Below are 22,351 nucleotides of genomic sequence, written 5' to 3' on the forward strand. Positions count from 1 at the left end.
ATGTTAATGTGAGCTGATTAATTATACATTGGTCAAATAACACTACGGAAGTGCAGGCAATCAAAAGGAAGGGGACTTCTTAGAGGACACTGCAAAGCCAAACGTCTTCAGTTATATGTAAGCATAGTTTTCTACATCTATAATCACAGAGTTCTTTACCTGCAGAAAAAGTTAGCTCTACTTACTACAGAGAACAAGGAATAAAACTCTTGGCTTTTAAGAAACGGAAAACCTTTCGATGTCTCACAAAAATGAGGAGAAAATGCAAAATTAGCTATGAATATATGGATCTATTCATATAAGAATATACCTGAACTGTGATGCATTAACTCTATACAGAACTGAACAGAAACAGAAAACCAATATACAAAAACACTAGTACGGAAGATAAAGAAGGAAATTCCTTTTAGTCTATTTTGGCTTGCATGTGTTTGTTTTCCCTAAAGCATTTTACATTTACATATTTCCTTCTTCTAATTACATGTTTTTCACAGTTTATTCCCAATCTGTCATCTCAGAGGCAGTTTCTAATGATGTATCAATGAAGGCAAAGGGAGTTTTGACCTTGAATTTGATTCAGTGCCTTCACCATCAAGTTTCTGACAGCTCATAGTGAAATTTTAATTATCAATTCTGAAAATCAGATCAGGCTGAAGTTGAAACAGGTATGTGAGGAAGAGAATTCTATGTGCACTGCAGCTGTACAGAATGTTTTACAGCTGCATAAAAAACAGTAAGGCAAAACTTCATTGGAGCAATTACAAAACACGTTGAGAACCTGCCTCCAGATCACTGTCTCTGGTATTACCATCATCATCATCTACTATGCGACTCATAGATCCAGTTGCTCTATCAGAAGTCAATCCAAGTTCTCTAATTTAACTGTTTTAAAGCATACGTTGAAATTCACATTCTCATACAGTTTCCTATCAAATAAATGAGTTCTAGTTTTCCACAGCAAGAGGAAAAAACCTTGCAAAACTGACAGCATTTATGTTAGGGATGAAGGGGAACACCCACAAGTGCTACTATGAAAAGCAGTATACGTGTTAACATTTCAACTTCTCTGCAGCAGCCAAAACATGATGCATGTTTTAATGCATTTATCAGAAATATTACATACACAGAAATCCATAATCATACGGTAAACTGGAAAGTGTGAGAAGTCGGACTCATTAAAATTTGAATTTTTGCCACTGACTTCAGTGAAGCCAAAATGTTAATGAGATACAAAACTATGTTCAAGTTTTTCAACACTATCCTCTGCTCTCTGAAATCTGAGTTTTCCGAATATAGAAACTGAGAAGGGCTCAAGTCAGTAAGTCTCTTTATACTCACAGTAATATATAAAGCTATATCAAGAATATATTAAAATTTTAAGTTATATAGAGAATGTTAGTTATGGGTATTCAAGCTTTTATTGTAAAAATCAGTAACACTTATTATTCTTCACTGCTGCGTGAAAAGGAGAACTTTGCAGGTAACTAACATTTATCAACAATTCTACGAGGCTTTTCTATTCTTCAAGTGGCTAAAGCAGTAAAAAGGGCAAAAACACTGAAAAACTGACTTAACTCAAAAGCAAATGCAATTCCTCAGATGCTACAGAACTTTCATTATAAGTTTAAGAAATTATTTCCTATTTTATTTTTCTTTAAGCTATAAATCTACACGATATGCAGTTAGTTAAGCTGAGAAGAAAACACTGCCCGAGGTACTGCACTAGGCTACAGTGGGGGCACAGAATGAGGGCACACCAGCACAGCTACGAATAGATAATTACCCTGGATTCTTTGGTTCACTGTCTCGTGAACTTCCTCCCTTCAGCTTTCTAACCAGCTTCTCACTGCTGCGTCTAATGGAAGCACGAAGTTTGTTAAAGGAACCACTGCGTTTTAAAGATCCAGTGCCATCCTGAAAAAAATTGAACAAATGTGAAACTGCAAGAGTTTATTGCCCTCCCCCAAACTGGTTCAAAAATATTTCATTTATTAAAAAAACAAAAAAAATAGTATTGCTATTAATATATACTTGATACAATTATGCAAACATATAATACCATACACCCGTAACTTTACCAAAAGGATTCCTTCCAAACTGTAACAAACATTTCTGAAATGTGAAGACATGCTCAAGCCATGATTCATGATAGTTAATAAAGCCCCACCACAGTAGTCAAACAATTCACCACCACCACGTTACCATTTCGTATGAGTGCACTGTGGTTAAGAGTACAAGCCCCAAGCAAAAGCCTTCCATCAGTCTCTAAGAAAAAACTGTTTTATTCTTTCTAAACATCTGCATTACTTACAAAACATGTTTAATTAATCCTAAAACCCTTAAACAAAAATCTTTCTGATCAGAAACATGTGTGGTTAAATTCCTGTGCCTCATTTTAACTCTCACCAAAGAAAACATAAAACACGATGAAATTAATTTTTCATATATTGCGTTCATACTTTACACTGCTGTGCTGATCCAAAGAAACTTCCAACTGACCACAATTTATTTTATTCTTTAAAAAAACCCACCAGTTTAGTAAGATTAGAAGTGACCATGTCCTACTTCATAGAAATCCTATGTGACTATGAAAGAAGTGTAGAAGAAGAAAGGAAAGTACTACTAAGCAGACAAAGACAGACACCTGAGTTGGAGTGAGTTTATTAGAAGTTAGAAAGACAAATACACAAATCACTGAACACCAAGATTAGTAGAGAAAAGCATAATTGCCAAAATCTCACACAAAGACTAAACAGCAATGCTACTTTATAATAATCATAAGTGAAGACATCCAGAGTTCCATATTGATGTTAACCATGTAATAGGTCTCTAAATACAATTTAAAGCACTTGGAGGACATGCCTTATTTTAAGGGATTTGTTTCGTTTTTCTCCTGTAAAGATCACCATCATGCCATTTCAATAATACCTTGTGTGATACTTTTAACTACCTTTTTTCCATAGTGAACAGCTACTTATAAAGTTCATTGTTACTTTTTTTTTTTTTTACTAATGTATTACACAGCAAATGGTTGTAATAACATTTTGTGTGATTAGATACATATCTGGCAAAGCTACACATGTACAGAAATAGAAAAACCAAAAAAGACACCAGCACTGAAGGAGTGGCCAGTTTACAGGGAAGTGTAGCTCTGACAAGAACCTTAAGGGGTTTGCTAAAACACAGCAGTCAGTACTGAAGAGAGAAGTTAAAGCTTGAAGATGGTGCACGCCCGTCATGCAGGAGACAGTATAAGAATCACAAAAGGCATCTATGCCTGTCAGAAACGGAGAGAGAAAAACTGAATGAAACTGTTGGGAAAAATTCAACAGTTTTCAATTTTGAACAGTTATGTTTACAGTATTTCTAGGTCACACCCAAACCATTTTTTTTTTTCCGGAGTAAGTATTTGGACTGCCCTTAAGTACAAAGTGCAGGCCCTTGCAATTACCAGAATGTAGATCTTTATACAGTTTCACCTGTATTACTAACATGCGACTTAGAAATGAGCATGAATGAGGCTGTGCCTTAAGTTTGGATTTGTACAAAATACACAACACCTTTAAGAAGGGATCTCTTTAGTATTACATTTTGTAAACAAAGGACTTTTTATTTCAGCTGACATTAACACAAAAATAAAGGAGAAAAAAAAAAAGAAAACCAACAGAAGAAAGGAACAGAGCAAGGTGCATTCATTTCAGCTTTAACTTCTGTCAGGAATTTTCCTTGAAACAAAACTGCAAGAAGAAAGAGGTCTTCCCCTAACCTCCAGACAAAATTCTGCTCATTCCTTTAAGGAATTAGAATCCAAGTGATCTGTGTCAATTCAGCCTCATGAGTCTTTTTTAGAACATATTGGTGTGTATATATATTATCCAAGTGGAAACTTTTGTACTTTCCCTAATGGAGTAAGGCAGCTGAAAGAACCCACCTTTAAATATAGGCTGTGGTTCAATTTACATGCTTTCCGTTCCTCGTGTAAGGAATTACTGAGTCTTAAGATAACGGTTTTGAGAGCCTTTACCTATAGCAACTGGAATTAACAGTAATTAAAATTACTCTTAGAAACGGTAAAATGGTTTGCTACCAGATGATTAGAAGATCAAAATCTAACTGAGTATTTATATTTCAAACTAATTTCCATATACTGTTCACACTTTCAAAAACAGACTTCAGCTTTGCAGGATTTAATAAATTGAAGTCTAAATTCCAATTAGAAGTATTAGATCAGTGAAAAGGCTAATTATTCCTATGGTCTTAAACCAGTGATGCTATAGTAGTGATAACGATCCAAAGAACAAAGGCGAGACAAATTTGGTAGGCAGCGAGTGTAACTTCTATTATGCTAACTGGCACACTAGGAATAAGCAGACAAGCTTTTGGGTACTTCAAATCTGCAATAAAAAATTGAACTTCCAGGTTAAACACTGACAGCATGATTAACAAAACACCTTTAAAACATGAGCTTAAGATAAAAAAAAAAAATCCTAAATCCAGTGCAAACAAGCAAAATCAGAGAGATATTTATTTCTATAGCAAAGATTAATTACCAATTTTTACATCGCTCAGAATGAGAATCACCTTATTACTTGTGCTTACACCTCCCTATCACCATAACCTCCTGTACTTTGTAGTTGTCTGGTACAATGCTGCTCTGACACGGTGACACTTCTTATTCAGCAAGAGTAACTCTTACCAGCTAGTCTATGGTAGTGCGATTTATTGCCTTCATTTCACACCTGAAAGTGGCCTGATGTGCCCAAAAGCTTGTCTTTTTGAAGCATACAGTTTAGAATAATAAAAGATACTTCCTCACTAAAAACATTATCTTAAATTAAACCCTCTCGGACCACTCAGATTTTTCATCTATCCTCCAAACTGGCTGCAGGATCAACAAAAATGCCAATTACAGATACCCACTGTCATTTTCTATATATGCAAATACAATAAAGTATAAAAATCTCTTGAATTTTTAAGACAAAGCATTTCTTTGCATTTTCAAGTATATTTTGTAAACTTGAAGGGATGGACTTTATAAAAAATGCGTAAATATGCAGTGCATAACCTCACTTGGCTTGTGCATTTTAACAGTTAATGACAGATTTACTTCAACAGATATTTTGGTTCTTTTTGTAAGAATGTAAGACGTTACATCAAAGCACACAAAGCTCAATAGGGATCACACTCCATATGGAAGTCACTGAATTACAATAAATCTTCCACTAATTTTTTTTCATTGAAGTTTGCTGCTTTACACATGCCGCCTGTTCTCAGACAGTCAAGAATATGAGTCAGCTTGAGAACTTCAGAAGAATTTAAAGGGAAAAGGCAGGACTCTTTTCAGGCTCTGCACACAGAAGTATCTGCCTGATAAAAAAATTCTACTATACTTTACGAATCAGAATATTTTGTCTGGAGGGAACACACGAGGGGGGAAAAAAAACCCAAACAACTACATGATATAAAGTAGAGGGAAGAACAGCACTGAGATAGAAACACTTAGCAGGGTAGAGGGAGAGAGAGTTGCCCACTTTATGTAAAACACATACTACAAAACACCTTCTCTTAAGAGGGGAAAAAAAAAAAGAAATAACGAAGATGAGAATAAAGCAATGCCACTTCGGCACACGAAAAATTAAGTTTATTTGCCTTGAGAGGTCGAAATTTCATTTTTCAGATAACAAATTTTATCACCGAGTTTGATTCAAATATTGACCTAGAAATACTGTCTATTGCTTTTCCAGAAGGCTTTTTCAATCCAAAACCTGCATGCTTGTTTAATTAATGTCAATAACAGAAAAAAAAAAAGTTTAATCCATTTAGAACATTTAGTCATGCAAAGTACAGTGAAAATTAAGGGAGGAGTACAGTACACAGTTCTAATGCTGAATGGGCAAAATGAGAATTAAAAAAAAAAAAAAAAAAGTTATCCAACCTTACTTTGGCTTTATTAATGATGCAGTATTATTCACAATAGATGCTGATTGACTGCCTTGGCACTGAGAACACCAATCAATGCCAAGAAAACAGTAATAAAGAGACAAAAGCAAAGACGGAAAGAACATTTCTCCTTTAAGACTAAAGCAGTATGTGTTTTATCAAGTTTTCCTTGGAATGCTAAACTTTATCTCATGTGGCTAAAAAAAAAAAGAAGAAGAAAATAAAAAGACTGCTATTGTAAGAGAAATGAAACTTCAGAACACTCAATATTGCAAAGTAGGCTACTTCCCCTCCCATAAAGCAAAAGCAGGCAACACCACTTTTATAATCTAACAGAGTATTTTCAGCAGAACTGCAGCTGGGAGCTAGCTAACAGTGCAATATATATCCCATTGCCAGCAATGGGATAAAGCATGGGAAAGGTGGGGACAGAAGCAAACAACTAGATAAGCCAGATCAATAACTGAACGCTTGCGTTATCTTTCAAATAAAGGAAAACAATGGTTAAAAAATGCATTTGTAACCACATTATATATATATGTTTTTTACTTTATGACCATCAGTGTTCAACATTGAAGCCAATATATGGGAACAAATAGGAACAAGTCCTGACTCCAGTCAAATTCTAATACAGGAAAGCGATAAGAATATATTTCACTTAAGAAATCTGAAGTTACTATCACATTGTTATGTGATGGCACTGCCTCTTAAAAACGGATTGATAGAGAAGCTTGAAAAGTTACGTTCTTTCCTCTAACAAGTTGGTTAAGGAGGAGATTGGCATTATTTTAGCGTTAGACTGATAATTTTAATTTACTCTAAAACTGCTAACACTTTACATATCTCTATAGCAAGTGTACTTTGTGATTCCAATAGATGCAGGATATTTAAAGAAACATTTAAAATATGGGCAAATATAGCACCAAAAGGACAAAAGCAAAAGTAAGTTAATTGCCAGAATATTTCTACCAGTAAAAAGAAACCACTGACAAGCAATTGTACACCAGACCACAACCAGGACACTCAATCAGCATTAAACAACTTAGAGTTAAATACAACTGCTTCATATTCGTGAATAAATTCCACCATTCAGGACAACAACAGAAAATGAGGTTTTAAAATTTTAAAATATTACAATTTTTTTACACTATGTTACGAAAAACAATGTGTTATTCTTAATTTCTTAATTGATTCTGCAAAATTCCAAAATACAAAGTAGATCAACCAAGAAACTACTGAAAATACGATAGGCTGGTGAGTGGACAACCATATTTTTTATGGTGATAATTTATCTAGGCTATTTTCTGAAACTGTGTACTGTACTTACCCCATTCCATTCTACGCTCATACTCACTTCCTCGCCTCCATCAGGGCCGCTCTCGTACTTTACCACATCAACGTTGAGGCTTTCTCGGCTTCGCCTTTTTTCTATGCTCTCAGGGTCATTCAGCACTTCAGCAACTCTCTGTTTATGAACATTGTCAAGACCCTGAGAATTAGATAAAATGGGAAAAGGTTTTATTTTATTACAAGCTGTATTAATCTACAACTTAGACAAAATAACCATATCAAGAAAGAAGTCAAACCAACCCGTAACTCCCATCATGCCAGTTCTGTTTTCAAAGGGCAGTTAAGATGAGTTGCCTTTTATACATTGCAGGAATCAACACAGCATGAAGGGGTCTGGTAGTTTGAGAATTCAGTGACTTGCAATTCTTTTTCTCCTTCCCTATCACTTGTCAAAGCCTCATAGTGTTCATATCACTCACCTGAAGTCATTTGGCCACCAGCTTAATATTTAAGCAATTCATAGATCATGAACTGTTAATACAATTCTCAGTTTTCCACCATCAAATGGTGCAGTACACACCCACCTTCGGAAAGAACGTTGCAGGTGTCTGAATATCTAACACCTAAGACACAGGTTGTGTTATTTAAAAACGCTGACATACGACACTTGGCACAGTAGTATAATTTATCCTCCACAAAGAAATCAAATAGCAAATAAGCTTATAATAGAACAGACTATATATATGGCCAATAAAATATGTTTACTTTGTGTTAAAGAATGCCCATCTTTATAGTCTTTAAATATCTTAAAAGTGATAAAATATCTTCTATGAAAATCCTGCACTAAAAATAAAGAAATACAGAAAGTAACAAAGCTTAAATCATATTTATTTTTAGTTCTGTTTTCTTTATAATAAACTTACTCCATATCACAAACAGTGTTTGCTGACAGGGAGAGATCAGAGATGAATACCACCAATAACAGGACACTTAAGATCTGCGTCTTTCACTGCGCAGCGTTAGCAGCAAATGCAGCAGGGGATCTGTGCAACAAATCCATAAAGTCTGCCACAATACAGAAAGTGAAAATCATGCCAAAGTTCTACTTAAAAGTAAAGTGCATGAATAAGAAATGAAAGCTGATTTAGTGGCATGCAGAAATCAGGTTCTTGGTTCCACTAACTGAAGAGCAGAACAGCCCTCCCCAGTGGAATTCTACACACAAGGAAGCACGAAACCAGCATATAATGGTCATGTATTTTCACTTCCACGTGGCAGTATGGTGCAGAAAGTGGTACAGCTCTCAGATAGCAGGGAAGCGTAGGCTCAAAATGGCTTTTTGCACCAATTCCTTCAGCAGCACCAAACACGAAAGGCATAAAACTATTTCAAATCACCACTAAGGAGGTGATGTATCATATACATCCCCTTCTAGGCTCTGTTCCAAAGCTATGATCTCTTATTTACCTGTTAAAAAAACAAAAAACCCCAAAACAACAACAAGAAAAAACTGACAAGGAACTGCAAAGAACTCCTCTGATCTTCAGAAATCTAGCGTATGCATCCCAGTACCTAAAGCAAACAAAACATGGGTGAAGAACAGAGCTGTGGAGGACTGATGCTTTTCCACACCTGGGAACAAAAGTACCTCTTTGCTTTCAGCTCAAAAGGGGAAATGCACTAATTCTATCTGTCCTCCTTTACTTTAATGGCCTAGAATAGAAAGGTAGTGTTAAGTGGTGCTAGTAAAAAAACATTGCTTCCTAGATGTCCAAATCTAGTGCTGTGTGTAATATGATAGATTATGGTATAACGGTATAGGTGATGATACACCAATGCAAACCTGAAGTATGCTTAATAAAAATAAAGTAGCAGCAGCAAGCTTCCAGCAGGCTGTATGGAAAATGGAGACAAGGAACAGTTTTTGCAGTGGTACTGGCAAGTCAGAAGTGGGCTCATTAAACAGTGACTGTAAAAGAGACTTCTCCAGTAGCAAGATCTTCCCATCCTTAATTCCCAAATAATCAATTCCAAGCTTCATAGTAAAAATTTGAACTTGAAATGTTGGTGCTTTGTTTTGGGCTTTTTTTTTATATAAATAAAAAAAAGGAAACAAACATAACTACAAGCCAAGTTTTCTTCCAGTCTTCTCATTACTATGATATTATGTCAATTTATCCTGGTTGTATCTGTTCACAGTAAAAAATTATCACATGCAATGGCAACTTTAAAACTAAGAACCAAAGCACATATGTTAAGATGCAGTGCATGTTCATTTCTTATTTTCAAATTACATTTGAATGAGAGACACACCGAAAATGAACCTTTGGTAAAAGTATGTGAAAATCATCCTCAGTAAAAGAATCTGTATCAACTATTTCCTCCCCCCTCATTGAATTTTCCTTGCTAAAGAACTTTTCTCCCAGATTCATACTTTCCTCCTACCATTTTCACTCAATTTATTTGGCAAACACTCAAAAGTTTCCCATGTTCTTTTGTGGAAGAAAGAACTAATGCCACTTTATGTCACAGGGAACTGCTGCTGAATTCACTAGAAGACCGTGAGGTTTGCCAGGAACTTTTTCACTCTCTCCTTTTTCCAGAAATCTGCTTCTATATATATCAAGCATAGCAGTATCATTCTTTAAAATACAACTTCAGCATAACCAACCAGTATATTATCAAGAAAGATATGGTCCATCATCTAAGTCAGTTTACTTGAATTTAAAATTTGAGTTTAGAATGTTATATGGACATATAAGAAAACAAAACAAACCACACCACTTCTGTAAAAAAATACAAATCTTATTTACTATTACATAAAAACAAAATTAAAATTGAACTTTCCACGTTTTTTTAATTCACTTTTATTTTTTTATTTTGCTTTCCATTTTAACACCGACTGACAAGCCATGCTTGCTTTCCCAGCTTTATGTACTTTTATAAAAACATTGCATCAAATAATCCAAAAGAGAAAGGCAAAACAAAAAGCCAATAAACCCCTAATAAAAACAATCTCTCTCCACCTTCTGAGGCTGTGAGAAAGAGTTACTTGGACAGCAGATTTGAGAGTAGAGACAGCACAGAATTCCTCCATATTAAAAGAATAATAGTCGCCCCTTAAACTGCAATAATCCCACAGGTTTGCAAAAGTAACACAAAGAGCAACTGATAAATTTCTAATGGTCTTCGGAAGGTCTGCACCAGTCAGTTGTATGCAGGAACAGAACATTAAGTTTGACAGTTCCTTATTAAAAGTAGAACAGTGTCACTGGTAAAGGAGATTATCAAGAGAAACTCTCCATTTTCCCCTAGCTACAGTCTCTCTCCCAGGACATATAGCCAATTGAGGGCTGCTGGCTGACACTGTTTTCTTCTCTTTCATTTTCCACATAATTTCACTCCCAACCTGAATCGTGCCCCAGGTACATGGTGCCGCTGCCCAGCAGTTAACCAGTTTGCAAGTGTTAAGACGGTATCAGTTTATCACCAGTTCAGACTGAAAATAGAGAGCAACACCAGGCATCAGACACTGAATAGCTAAAAGTTTATACATTCTGCATGTACAATAGACACCAAAGTTGAAAATCTGCATGACCACAATGCAGAAATATCATTAAGGTGAATTTTCATACTTGCCTGTTTACGAGATCTCATTGCCGCCTCTTCTAACGTTTCAGCAGCTTCAAATTTGCCCTGTCGTCTGTAAAGTGCCCCAAGGTTCTTCAAGGTAGTTGTTACTGTAGGACTATTTAAATTAAAAAAAAAAAAGTGTGTATATAAACACATACATGTTAAACTCTTCTCAATTCACAAACTAATAAAAAATTAAATTAATGTAGTATTTATCATCTTGTTAATTATTTAATAAGCTTCTCTTAAAATATACTACACTGTACCTCATGTACATGGAAAAACCTGTTAACCCCTTTCAAAGTGCATTAATGGCTCATAGTATGATTAGTCAACAGCCCTGAAACTGGAAGTCAGTAACTAGCCTCTAGATCTCCCAAGAAAAAACTAGAGTGCTATATCCTTGCGTTTCTCAGATGCAACTCGACGTGAAAATTTAGCTCAATCTGTGTGTGTCCAACTGAGTAACTGTGAAGCTTCCAGAAAATACGCCTGCTCATGCATACACAGACCACTACTGTAGCATGTGCTAGTCACAAAACAAATTAACAGTTTATTTCATCAGCTTTTACTTAATACCTATTTGCAGTTTCTATGCATTCAAACTATGCTTGAACAAAGGAAAAAAAAAAAAAAAAAAAGCACATTCCATTAACAAGTCTCACACTCCAACAAGACTTTTTTGTTTCAATGACACAATAAGAATTAGCTCAGTCACAGTATTGTTGCTTGATGTTTTGCTCCAGTAACAGCAGAGAAAAGATTTCCTCATGCATTAGAATGAACTAGTACAAGAAAAACAAACCAACAATATGTATTGCATCCAGAGTTCAGGATGAAGAAAAAAAGAGCAGATTTCAATAGTACAAAGGTTCTGTTGCTTGTTACAGAAATTCAAACACTGAAGAAACAAAAAACCTGCACTGAACATTATCAGTTCTAGGTGCAGGTTTTTTTCTTAATTGTCCCACCTGCACGTTAAAAAAAATCAGGCAGTTAAGCAACATAATTAAAAAAATTCCACCAAGTATAATCCAAGCTGAAGTCTCTGCTTCTCTTCTTCCACTTCTACATTTTCATTCACACAGAACTATATTCTTTATGCTTTAGAAACTCAAATAATGCTGAATTGTTGCAGTTTAACTTTGTTTTCTCGTGCCAGCTAGAAAACTCAAGGCTCAGTTATTTCCACAGTCTCCTTTTTGCTTCTGGCCCTCTCCAGAGGTCTTCCTGGGGCAGAGAGAGCACGTATGCCAACCAATGGTATAAAAAGAAAGAAAGGTGACCTGTGCTTCCACATGAAGGACTGCCAAGAACACAACTGGAGAATTTTTATGTCACTTATGTCCCTGCTCCTTGCAGGGGGGTTGGACTAGAAGACCTTTGAAGGTCCCTTCCAACCCTAACCACTCTATGATTCTATGATCTAACCAGCCCAGATTAAAAGCAGCCTCAGGAGTGAAAACTGCTACTGTGTTCCTGAAACCCAGTCCTGGGGCCTGAATTTTTAATACTATAATTTTTATAGTTCTAAGCAAGCAGCTGGTTTGGTTTCATATTTAAATATGCTTTAAATCTGTCATTTCTGGATACTGGGTCTTGCAACATTGTTTGTCCTGTAAATAAATTACCCACCTGTCAACTTTGCAAGCTTTGTACCAGCCACCATATTCTCCAAAAGATGTGCCATCTTTTTGCTTTCCCTAAAACAAAAGTAACATTGAAGAAAAATAACTGATTTGTAACTTAAATAGTAAAAGCTCCAAAAAAGATTTCTGACAATGGCCTTACTTTGCATTCTTCCCTCTCTTCTGCGTGCATCCAAATAGGCTTATTTTCATCTGATGAAACAGAAGAAAATATTTTATAGAAGTACAAAACTACAGAGTATTCATTGTTTGATTTGTCACCCTTCTGAAAAGAAGTTGTGAACCAGAGAATTATACTATTACCATCACAAAAAAACTTACTGTCCATACTACAAGTGGCAGATAAATAAAACATGCACCTGTCCTATGGTTTTACAATTCTGTCTTCTTTTCTTATCTGAACTTAGAAACAGGTACTTTTGAGAAGCTTTGAAGTCAGTATATGCTGCCATCGATCTGTAATGTGCCTACTTCTGTGCTAGAAAACACGCATATATTTCTTTTATCATAACAACTATTTTGACATCTACTAAGCGGTCCATATGCTACTGTCATGGAATGCAATGAAAATTCTTCACTGTGATTTGCAGTTGATAAAATGTATTCGACTTCAATGTAGAGTGTAATTCACTATTCGAGGGTATTTTCCTCATTTCTTAAATGTATTAATGGAGGACTCACATTAACAATGTATTTATTATATCATTAAAAATTCTGCACTGACTTTTTCCTGTGACTGCAAAGTGATATAAATTTTTCTGCACCTACAAAAATACCAAAATTGGTTTTGGTCAGTCATAAGATAAATTACGCCAGAAATACAATCCATAAAACACAAACCTACCAAGTGTACCTCAGGTAAGAAAAACTCTCCTTTTGAATAAAATGTTACTGCTGTATCTAAATGCTTTCTTATGATAAATGTACTTCAATGCATTTATGGTCTGCCTGAGGTAGACTTTAAAGTGAGATAAGAATTTTAATCAGGATACAATTAGTTTCCTGCAGATTTTATTTCATAACAACTACAAAAATGAAACACACATTCAAATCTAGGGACTAAGTTTCTTACCATCTACAGAGCCAAATTCCCGTTCGTGAGCACGAGTAAGAATCTCTTTGTATAAAGTTTCCGCTTGCTTAAATTTGCCCTGTTTTAGATAGCAGGATGCCTAAAAACAAAACAACCCCCCCAAAAGATATCAGCACACTGTTTTATTTAGCTTGATGAATAATAAACACAATACATTCTGAGTGAAGGTGCATTTCAATTCATCAGACAATTTTTCTTACATTTACTTTATAACAGGCTTACCAGGTTATTCTTTGTTTTTGCAACATTTGGATCATCTGGTCCCAGCTTAGTTTGGTAAATCTCCAGTGCTCTCTGATAGTAGTATTCAACCTCCTCGTATTTACCCTGGTTCTGGCATAGTAAAGCCAAATTATTTAATTGTTTGGCAACATCAGGGTGATCCTTCCCCAGGACCTGAAAATTAAATACCTTGTATTAAAACATTCTCCAATCCTCATATCAGGGTTTAGAAATGCATAATTTAGAAATATCTTGTTAGTTTTTATTCCTTATCAACTCAACATGAGGATGACAAAAGCAAAAATTGCATTTCAAAGAGACGAAAATTACTCAATTCTATTACAAACTGAGAATGCTGCAGAACAATTTGTAACAGGAATAATGTAAGTAATGTAACAACATTATGCGCAGTGTATTATACAAAGAAGCCTCAAGATGCAGACATTCAGTCTCATGGACTAGAATAAATATCCACATAGAATAATCAATTTAAAAATTTTAATGATGTTTCAGTTTAAATTCTAATGCTCTTGTCAAATCAAAGATTACTTAACTATCAAAGGGGAAAGAAAAAGGTAAAGAAGGTTAATTATAAAATACAGGATTAAGAATATAACCAGAGTGCTCCAACAGCTCCGTAGGACTACTGGAATTTACCACTGTTTTGAATTTCAGACTACTAGGGCATTGCTAACTCTATGGTCTACCTGCCAGATCCACCCAATCAAAACATTAAAAAAAGTAAAAGTGTTTATCTTCACCCCCTCCCTCAAAGAATCCAATCAAAGGTGCTGTATTCTTTCACTCATACCTTTTCTCTGATTTCCAGAGCTCGCTTACACAATGGTTCAGCTTCTTTGTACTTTCCTCTTTTACCATAAAGTACTGCAAGATTGTTTAAAGTTGCTGCCACCTGTCAGCAAAAGAGAAAAATATTAATTATCCTCGAATTTGCTGATACAAATATCTGACAAATGAACACATCTGCAATGCATTGATGTTTTCAAATTTTCCATGTACAGGGCAGACCTCTTTAAATTTGCAAACGAATAAATAATTATTATTGATTGCATACACACATAAACGAGGAAAGGAAAAAAAAACAAAATAAAGAAATACTTTTGCTTCATTTGTGGAAATGTCATTTAGTGCATACATTTTCTTCATACGTTCTTCTCTTACAAAGTTACCTCTTAAATCTATACTCAAAGCTGCCCTGCTTCACACAGGCTACAGGAAGTAAGACATTACACATTAATTTTAAACACTAATTTAAAAAGCTTGATTGACGTTTCATTTAAAAGTATCAGTAAAAGAAATCAGAAGTACACCTTCAATCGGAGTTGAATAAAGTGATTTGAGCAAGCAAATTAAACTTTCTTCACAAATTAATTTCCCATAGAAAATCCATGCAATCCAAAATCAAGTATGTGCAAGTCATTTGTGGTGAAGCAGCATTCAATATAATGCTCAAAAGGTATGGTAAATATTTAAGAGAAAACAAAGAACATTACATTGCGGCCTCCTACCTGTACTGTTTAGAGATAAGCCAGGTCTTAAAAACCTTCCTGTTGAGTTTAACATTAGAATGAGTTGAAAAAAATTCAGTGAAAAACACAACTAAAAATATGATATTGCATTTATACAAACCGCTGGATGATCTTTGCCCAAAGTCTTTTCACGGATAGCCAAGGCATCATTCAGGAGATTTGCTGCATCTTTGTATTTGTTCTGGTCTCTAAATTTTAAAGAGTCATAATTAATACTGAGGATTCAGAAAAGAAAGTCATAAAAATGAAGCTGACTTCAGCACTGGCCTACAGATGATAATACAAAAGAAGAGTAATTAATAACATATTCAGAAATCAGGAAGTAAAAACCTGAAGCTTGTCACTAAAGTAATTTGCCGGTTGAAGACTAGCATGTTCTACTTTTCTGCTGCTGTCCAATTTATACCTCTAGATTATCTGTAAGCGGATAATTATGACGTCCCCTCAGTAGACACACACACAAAATGTATTAAAAATAGCTTCACTCCCGAAACAAAGGCATAGGCAAACAGACAGCAACTGGTTCGACTTTTAGTATAGGGAGACATATATATATATTGCAGGATCCTCTGGAGGATTTTAATAAAAAGCAGGGAATGGAAAATAATACAAAAATTAAAAATGTTAGTCTAAACATAAACAGGTTATAGCCAAATACTAACTATTTATTTAACTGATATTGATCTATGTCAGTATACAAACCTGTACACCAAAGCAAGTATGTTCAACATAGTGGCAACATCAGGATGATCATGACCCGAAGTCTTCTCCAGATCTTCAAGAGCTTGTTTACAGAGAGGTACAGCAACCTCATATCTACCTTGGGAAGCATACTGAATAACAAGATTATGAAGGGTCCTTAATCTTGCTGGAATTTCATAGCCACCTTGCTGGGCAGCAGCCGCTGCACTGCTATGCTGCTGTTGAACTGAAAGAAATCCACGAGATTTCAAGTTGTTTAAGAAATGATTGTAACTAAAACATCTAACATTACTGCTCAATGACACAAAATAAGACTCACTGAATTGTACTGCTTCAACACAAAGCATTAGTACTGGAACATATTTTCATTATCACTGTTCAAGACAGCATGACTGCTGTGAAATATTAGCATTTTATTCTTCATACTCTGTCCAGTATTGTATCCGTATTATTTTATACTTCTATTAGTTCAAAGGGCCAAATGCAACAAACCAGTGAAGACAGCAGGAAACATTTCAGCTCAGCAAATCCTTAACAATCGTCAAGATTATATATATTAATTTTGCACTTTCAACTATCGACATTTCCCTATGGAAAGGAACGTTAACATAGACAAGCTAAATACCTGCAGAAAAGCTCAAATGATTTTTTCTTTTTCCTTTATTCTCCTTCTCTAAGCATACAATTTTTTTTTGTTTCCCTTTGTTTGCTATACCAAGGAGTACTTAAGGTTGGCACATAAAGGATTAAAACACCTAGGATGCCACAAATAACAGCTGCAAGAGAAAATGCACTGAGTCATCAAAGCCAGTGTCAGACTTTTGGTTTTACTTACTAACCCTCAGCCTTAGCCACTTATTTTCCAGTAGCTCTTAAGCTTTGTTTGTTGCAACCCCCACCCTCTCATTCCCCCGCCCCCCCCCAATCTACTACCCCTTTTCACCTCAGATTTCTGGGAAGATTGAGAAAATTACCTCTTACTAATTTTCCTTAAATTCTAGATAAAACAGGGTAAGGGCTCCAGCCGTGAGCCCGACTTTCTTCTCTCCTTTCTATTATGCAAAAAAACCACTCACAGCAAGTGGGAGCCTTTTTATGTCAGTATAATCATACAACTCCAAGCCCACACCCATAGTCACTGCCTACTATAGCACTGAAGCATTTCAGTATTTTTCCTGGAGGTCAAGGAAATTACTGAAATGTCAACTTTGTCTTTTGTAAAGCAAAATACGGTAGATGGGACTATATAGGCTTTGCCATTCACCTTTCCTCCTATTAAATTCTAGGGAAGGAAGGATGAGCTCAGGGTGGAATTCATGGTCACCGCTAAGCTATTCCAAACTCTTCAAGTCCTCCTTCAATTGCTGGCTGTGGATAGCATTACCGTGCTATCGAGCATACAGTGTATCTTGTGTATGTGCCCATAAAGGAAATTCCAAACTCTGCTGATTACAAAGGTGGGACACTTCAGACATTTTTTTCTGAAGTAATTTGTCTACTAAGAACCATTATACTACTAGCAAACTGCACATACACTAGAACACATTATATAGCATCAGCTTTACACCCATACAAAACGCCACATTTCACTAAGCCAGGCTTATCTGTTAATGGCTTCTGTCAATCACGCTACCAAACCTCTACCTTAACCTTTACTGCATACTCATCAGCCCTTCTGACCTGAAGACAATATTTCTAGAATGAGTAGTATAACTAAAGAAGACAACCTTATCAAAGGACAAAAGGTTACATGAGAAAGACTTCATACTGAAACCTGCCCCAAAATGGTAAATTATATCATTAATAACATCATTAACAGAATTCACGCAGACCATCAAAAAGCTTCATGTTCCAGAATCTGCCTCAGTCACTTGGAACAAACCTTTTCCACTCTGAGGCCCACGTGAAAGACCTTGGGACCAATTTTGAACCGAAGTCAGTCCCAAGAACTTTACAACAGCTAGTAAACATTCTTTGAAGACCTAGGCTCCAATTCTATACATATCAGTGTACAGAATGTATATCAATGACTGGTTTCCTTATTCTAATAGAGGCATTCACCACTCCCATGGGTCCCAAAGAACCCCAAGCATAGATTCATTTTTGTAAAGAGCATCTTTATATTTTGCATTGCAGAAATACACTAACTAATTTGAAGTGCACTTACTTCCTTGTCCTTGGTCATCTTCGTCATTTGGAAACAAGTCATCCAAAGGCTCTTTGGTGGAATCCGTATCTTTATCCTCCTACAGAACAACCCCAAACCCAAACATATTGGTACACTTAAATCTAAGGCATAAAGGGACAGTCCATTTAACTAGCAATGTTAAAGGAAAACTCCACATCCAGAACTTACGAAGTGCCAAGAATAACATTTCTCACAGAAGTTTAATGAAGGTCTTCTGTTCAAATGTATTTACATACCCTGTCCCAAAACAATACAGGACACCTTTAGAAGAGCCAGAAATAGAAATCAGGTCTCCTAGATTTCAGTCTCAATTTAAGCACACAAGAACACATTTGCTATTCTTACAGAGACATTATACCTAATGACTGTACCCAGTGAAGAGTGAGCACTCCCGAACACAGAATTGTCCACGGTACTTTTTTAGTCATAAACACAGTTATAGGTGAGCAAGGGAGAGGAATAAAGAGATTCATCTCCTGCAGGAGAATAAAGTTGCACCAGCAACTTTAACTGTCACCTCAATTTCTGAGTGCTCAACTTCTGCACAAATAATAAATTCTGCAATTGTGATCTGTAAGGTTCAGAAAGAAGAAAAAAACCAAACCAAACCAAAACAAAAAAAACCACTTGGATGGAAGTTCATCTCCAATAGTCTCCATCTGGAACCATAATAATTTCTGCACAATCCATCAGCGTATATTGATTTTAAACATCCAAAGATCACTCCAAATTCCACAATCACGTAAAATAAAGAAACAGATCATTCCTCAATTCTGTTTCTTAAATGTGGAGTCTACACAATATAAACAGTTGACGTTCTCAGAAAGGTTAATCTCAGTAAGGAGAAAACCCAGGAGGAGAACACATTCCTATTTTACTGGCTCTCCATCCAATACCATTTTCCACATATGAGAAAGACAATTGCTGCTGCTGCCATCCAAGTTCAATGGTGGCAAACTGGGTGCTCTGCAAAACCAGCAGACTGATGGGACTAAATCTCAGGTGGGAACTCCATAATTTTAAGTGTGCCAATTCCAACCTCATACTGAGTATATAAAATTGACTATTTTCAAAGGCTAACAACAGAGACTGTCCTTATGGTTAGTGAAACCATTGGTATGCTTTGCTTGCTTTCCCCTATTTGCCAATTAAGCTTCAAATAATGGTGCTATTCAGGCCATCTGCAGATTACAGTTCAACAGTTAGCACATCAAAATTCCAATATCCCCTCCTCCTGCCCCTTTTCTAAACAGGCTTCACTGGCAGGATTCAGCTACAGATACAAACTCATTAAATAGCACTGAAAAGTTCCAAGTGCAACTGACCAAAACAACTCTCGCTACTCACAGTATGTTTAAAAAGCATTTAGTCAAGCAGTCGGTTAAGCATGACTTAAATGCGTACATTTTCAACCATGATATTGCTGAAATAATTGGTTATGAAAAACTGTTCTTTCCAAGACACAGTCGAGAACTTTTGAACACACAGAATGAGGAATTTCTTTACAGTGCCATCTAACTTAAGACAATAAAAAAAAGGATAGTAAGATGGGTAAATAATTCAGAAGTCTTTTAAAGTTATAATTTACTTCTGTAAATTAAAATTTTATTAATTTTCTCTCTGAATCTAAGAATGTGTACCACAATGGGCTAGCTAAACATCACTGAAAACAAGCAGATTATCACAATGTCTGGTGGAAGGTCATGAAAGGGGATTCAGTAACATCCTATCCTACTGTAAATTCTCAACAGATATAAAAGCTACACACTGATTTCACTACACGAAAACGTTTGGTTTTTTTTTTTTTTCCGTCAAAATAAGCCAAGTCCCCTATGTACTTAAAATTTCTAACAACTTACATTTCCCACTTATTTTAACTATTGAATTTACAGAAGGAAATTTTTGTCTTGAAGTTCAGTTCTTCATATTCTTTTAAGCTAATATCATACTAAATAAGTATTTATTTTGACCTTCATATGTATTTTATTATCTACAGACAGTAAAACATTTACTGTCTTAAAATAAGAATGAACTGAACTGTTAGAATCTTTCTGCAAACTATGTGACACTGGTACAAGGTAAGCATTTTAATGACAAGTTTATGTTAGAGATAAATAAAAAGCTTATATCTGCCATTTCTTGGTAACTGGGCAGATTACAACACATGTAAATGTAAGGTGCTTTTTACTATACAGCTACTTACTGATGGTGAAATATCATCATCATATTTTTTTAATTGATTCATGAATTCTAGATGTTTCTTCTCTTCCTCCAGTTGAGCCACAGACTGCTCACTTTTCTGTAGTTTCTGTTGTGTATTGGCTAGTTCATCCCGCAGCCACTGATTTTCCTGGCATAGCCGGCGAACCTGAGCACGCAATTTCTGCTTCTCCGATTCCACTGCATTTAAGTGATTTGACAAGGCCATCATCACCTAAAAAGCAGAAAGTGTCACATGACATACTTCCTCTAGAATGCAGTTCCGTATTTAACATAGAATCATTTTATTTTTTAAAACCTTTGTCAGCTGTGAAATTCGGTAAGTGTCTGGATTTATCTTCTTTAAATATCTGGTTCTCACTTTTCCTGTGAACTTTTTTATAATTTCTTCAGTCAGAATTAACCTAGCGGAACTCTTTACTAATGATTGTTCTCCATAATGCTATCAGAAGTCAATTTTTTTTTAGAATTCCCTAAAGATTACATATAATCTTAAAATACACATAGAACAGCTGACAGCAATCCCAGGAAGCAAATCGTCTAAGAATGGGCCACAGTGATAACAAAAATCTTCCTTTAGGTGAGTTTGACACCCCCAAGTTATTAGTATTTAATCTCCTCAGTTTCATGTTTCTTTAAAACAAAGTTACCTTGAAGTGTTTTTAAACTAAGTATTTCATGCAAAACAGATGGTGTCCTCAGCTGAAATTTTAGGTTTCAAAAAAAATACATCAAGCCTTTAATAATACATACCAAAAAAAAAAAAAAAAAAAAAAAGACATCAGGCAACTTTTTCCTAGAAACGCAAGATAAAACTCCAGGTATAGTTTCCTAACACCAGTCCCAAATCTCTAGACTGTAGGACCTACCTATTTACATATCCAAAACTGTTAGTAATTTAAATTACTTGGCCTAGTCAAACAGTAGCATTTGTAACATCTGAAAGTATATTTAAGAATGTTGTGATATCAAATAGGGTTACATACTCAAACAACATTCTACAAGCTACAATGGCAAACTAAAATCCTTTGTAATCTTACTCTCTAGAATTAACTGAAAGAAAAGTTTAGTTTAAAAGTCAGTTTAATTTTCATGGATATAACACGTCATCAGACCTACATCCATGTCAGAAAAACATCTATAAAATATTCCCATATCTTAACTTAAACACTGCAAATTAAAAAAAAAATACAACATTATTGCAATTCAAAGTGTGCAGGGAGACTAGGCTTATCAGTTCCGAGAGTAGTAGTTTGAAGTGTAATTGCTTTCCTAACAAAGGCAGTAAATGCAAACTTCTTGGCTCCTTGCCACCACAGTTCACACAACACCACGTAGGGCTAAGAAGGCAGTAACGTTCGCAAGTGAGACAGCTGAATCTGATAGAGCCAAGAATCAGAACTAGCTTTCTGGAGTCAAAATACCATGTCAAAGTTAGGAAAGAGAAGATACTCATTCACTCACAGATCTTCTACAACTGAGGTAACTCAACTACTGCAATTTTATTCCATGTATCTTCTAGTATTTTCTTTCAACATAAGGGATCAAAGCTTGTACGATACTCTTAAGGCCTGACAGTCTGTACTATAATGTCCAGGGGTTCTATATTCCCACATCTGGTAACCCATATTTGTTCATTCTCTCAGGCCCCAGTTTACCATGATCCAATGCATACAGCTTCCAGATCACCAAACAATAATAGCTCGATCCACATGAGAAGACTGAGCACAGTTACAGTCCAATATAAAGCCTATTAATATAAAGCTAACTCATTGGCATTTTCAATTCATTTGCAAACACTCTGCCATTTATACTGATAACTGTGTCGCATCACATCATTTCAGGTTTTTGAACAAGTACAAAA

General features: G+C 35.5%; 1 protein-coding gene across 4 annotated transcripts in view; it reads right to left on the reverse strand.

Moving 5' to 3' along the window:
* KLC1 (kinesin light chain 1) overlaps window positions 1–22,351 on the reverse strand; it is a 49,312-nt gene that overhangs the window by 7,888 nt on the left and 19,073 nt on the right. For 2 of the 4 annotated variants that reach the window (XM_086747913.1, XM_086747911.1), the window contains exons 3-14: window positions 20,471–20,701; window positions 18,247–18,325; window positions 16,080–16,305; window positions 15,478–15,565; window positions 14,639–14,740; window positions 13,828–14,001; window positions 13,585–13,684; window positions 12,655–12,704; window positions 12,499–12,566; window positions 10,870–10,978; window positions 7,268–7,429; window positions 1,784–1,914 (exon numbers count right to left, since the gene is read on the reverse strand). In XM_086747913.1, coding sequence (XP_086604039.1) covers window positions 1,784–1,914; window positions 7,268–7,429; window positions 10,870–10,978; window positions 12,499–12,566; window positions 12,655–12,704; window positions 13,585–13,684; window positions 13,828–14,001; window positions 14,639–14,740; window positions 15,478–15,565; window positions 16,080–16,305; window positions 18,247–18,325; window positions 20,471–20,701 — 1,520 coding nt within the window. Of the gene's footprint in view, window positions 1–1,783; window positions 1,915–2,645; window positions 3,278–7,267; window positions 7,430–10,869; window positions 10,979–12,498; window positions 12,567–12,654; window positions 12,705–13,584; window positions 13,685–13,827; window positions 14,002–14,638; window positions 14,741–15,477; window positions 15,566–16,079; window positions 16,306–18,246; window positions 18,326–20,470; window positions 20,702–22,351 lie in introns of those variants that run through there. The other 2 variants (XM_086747912.1, XM_086747914.1) reach the window with 2 other exon arrangements.

This window comes from Chlamydotis macqueenii, chromosome 5, assembly GCF_036417535.1.
Source record: "Chlamydotis macqueenii isolate bChlMac1 chromosome 5, bChlMac1.mat, whole genome shotgun sequence".
Classification (NCBI taxonomy): Eukaryota; Metazoa; Chordata; class Aves; order Otidiformes; family Otididae; genus Chlamydotis; species Chlamydotis macqueenii.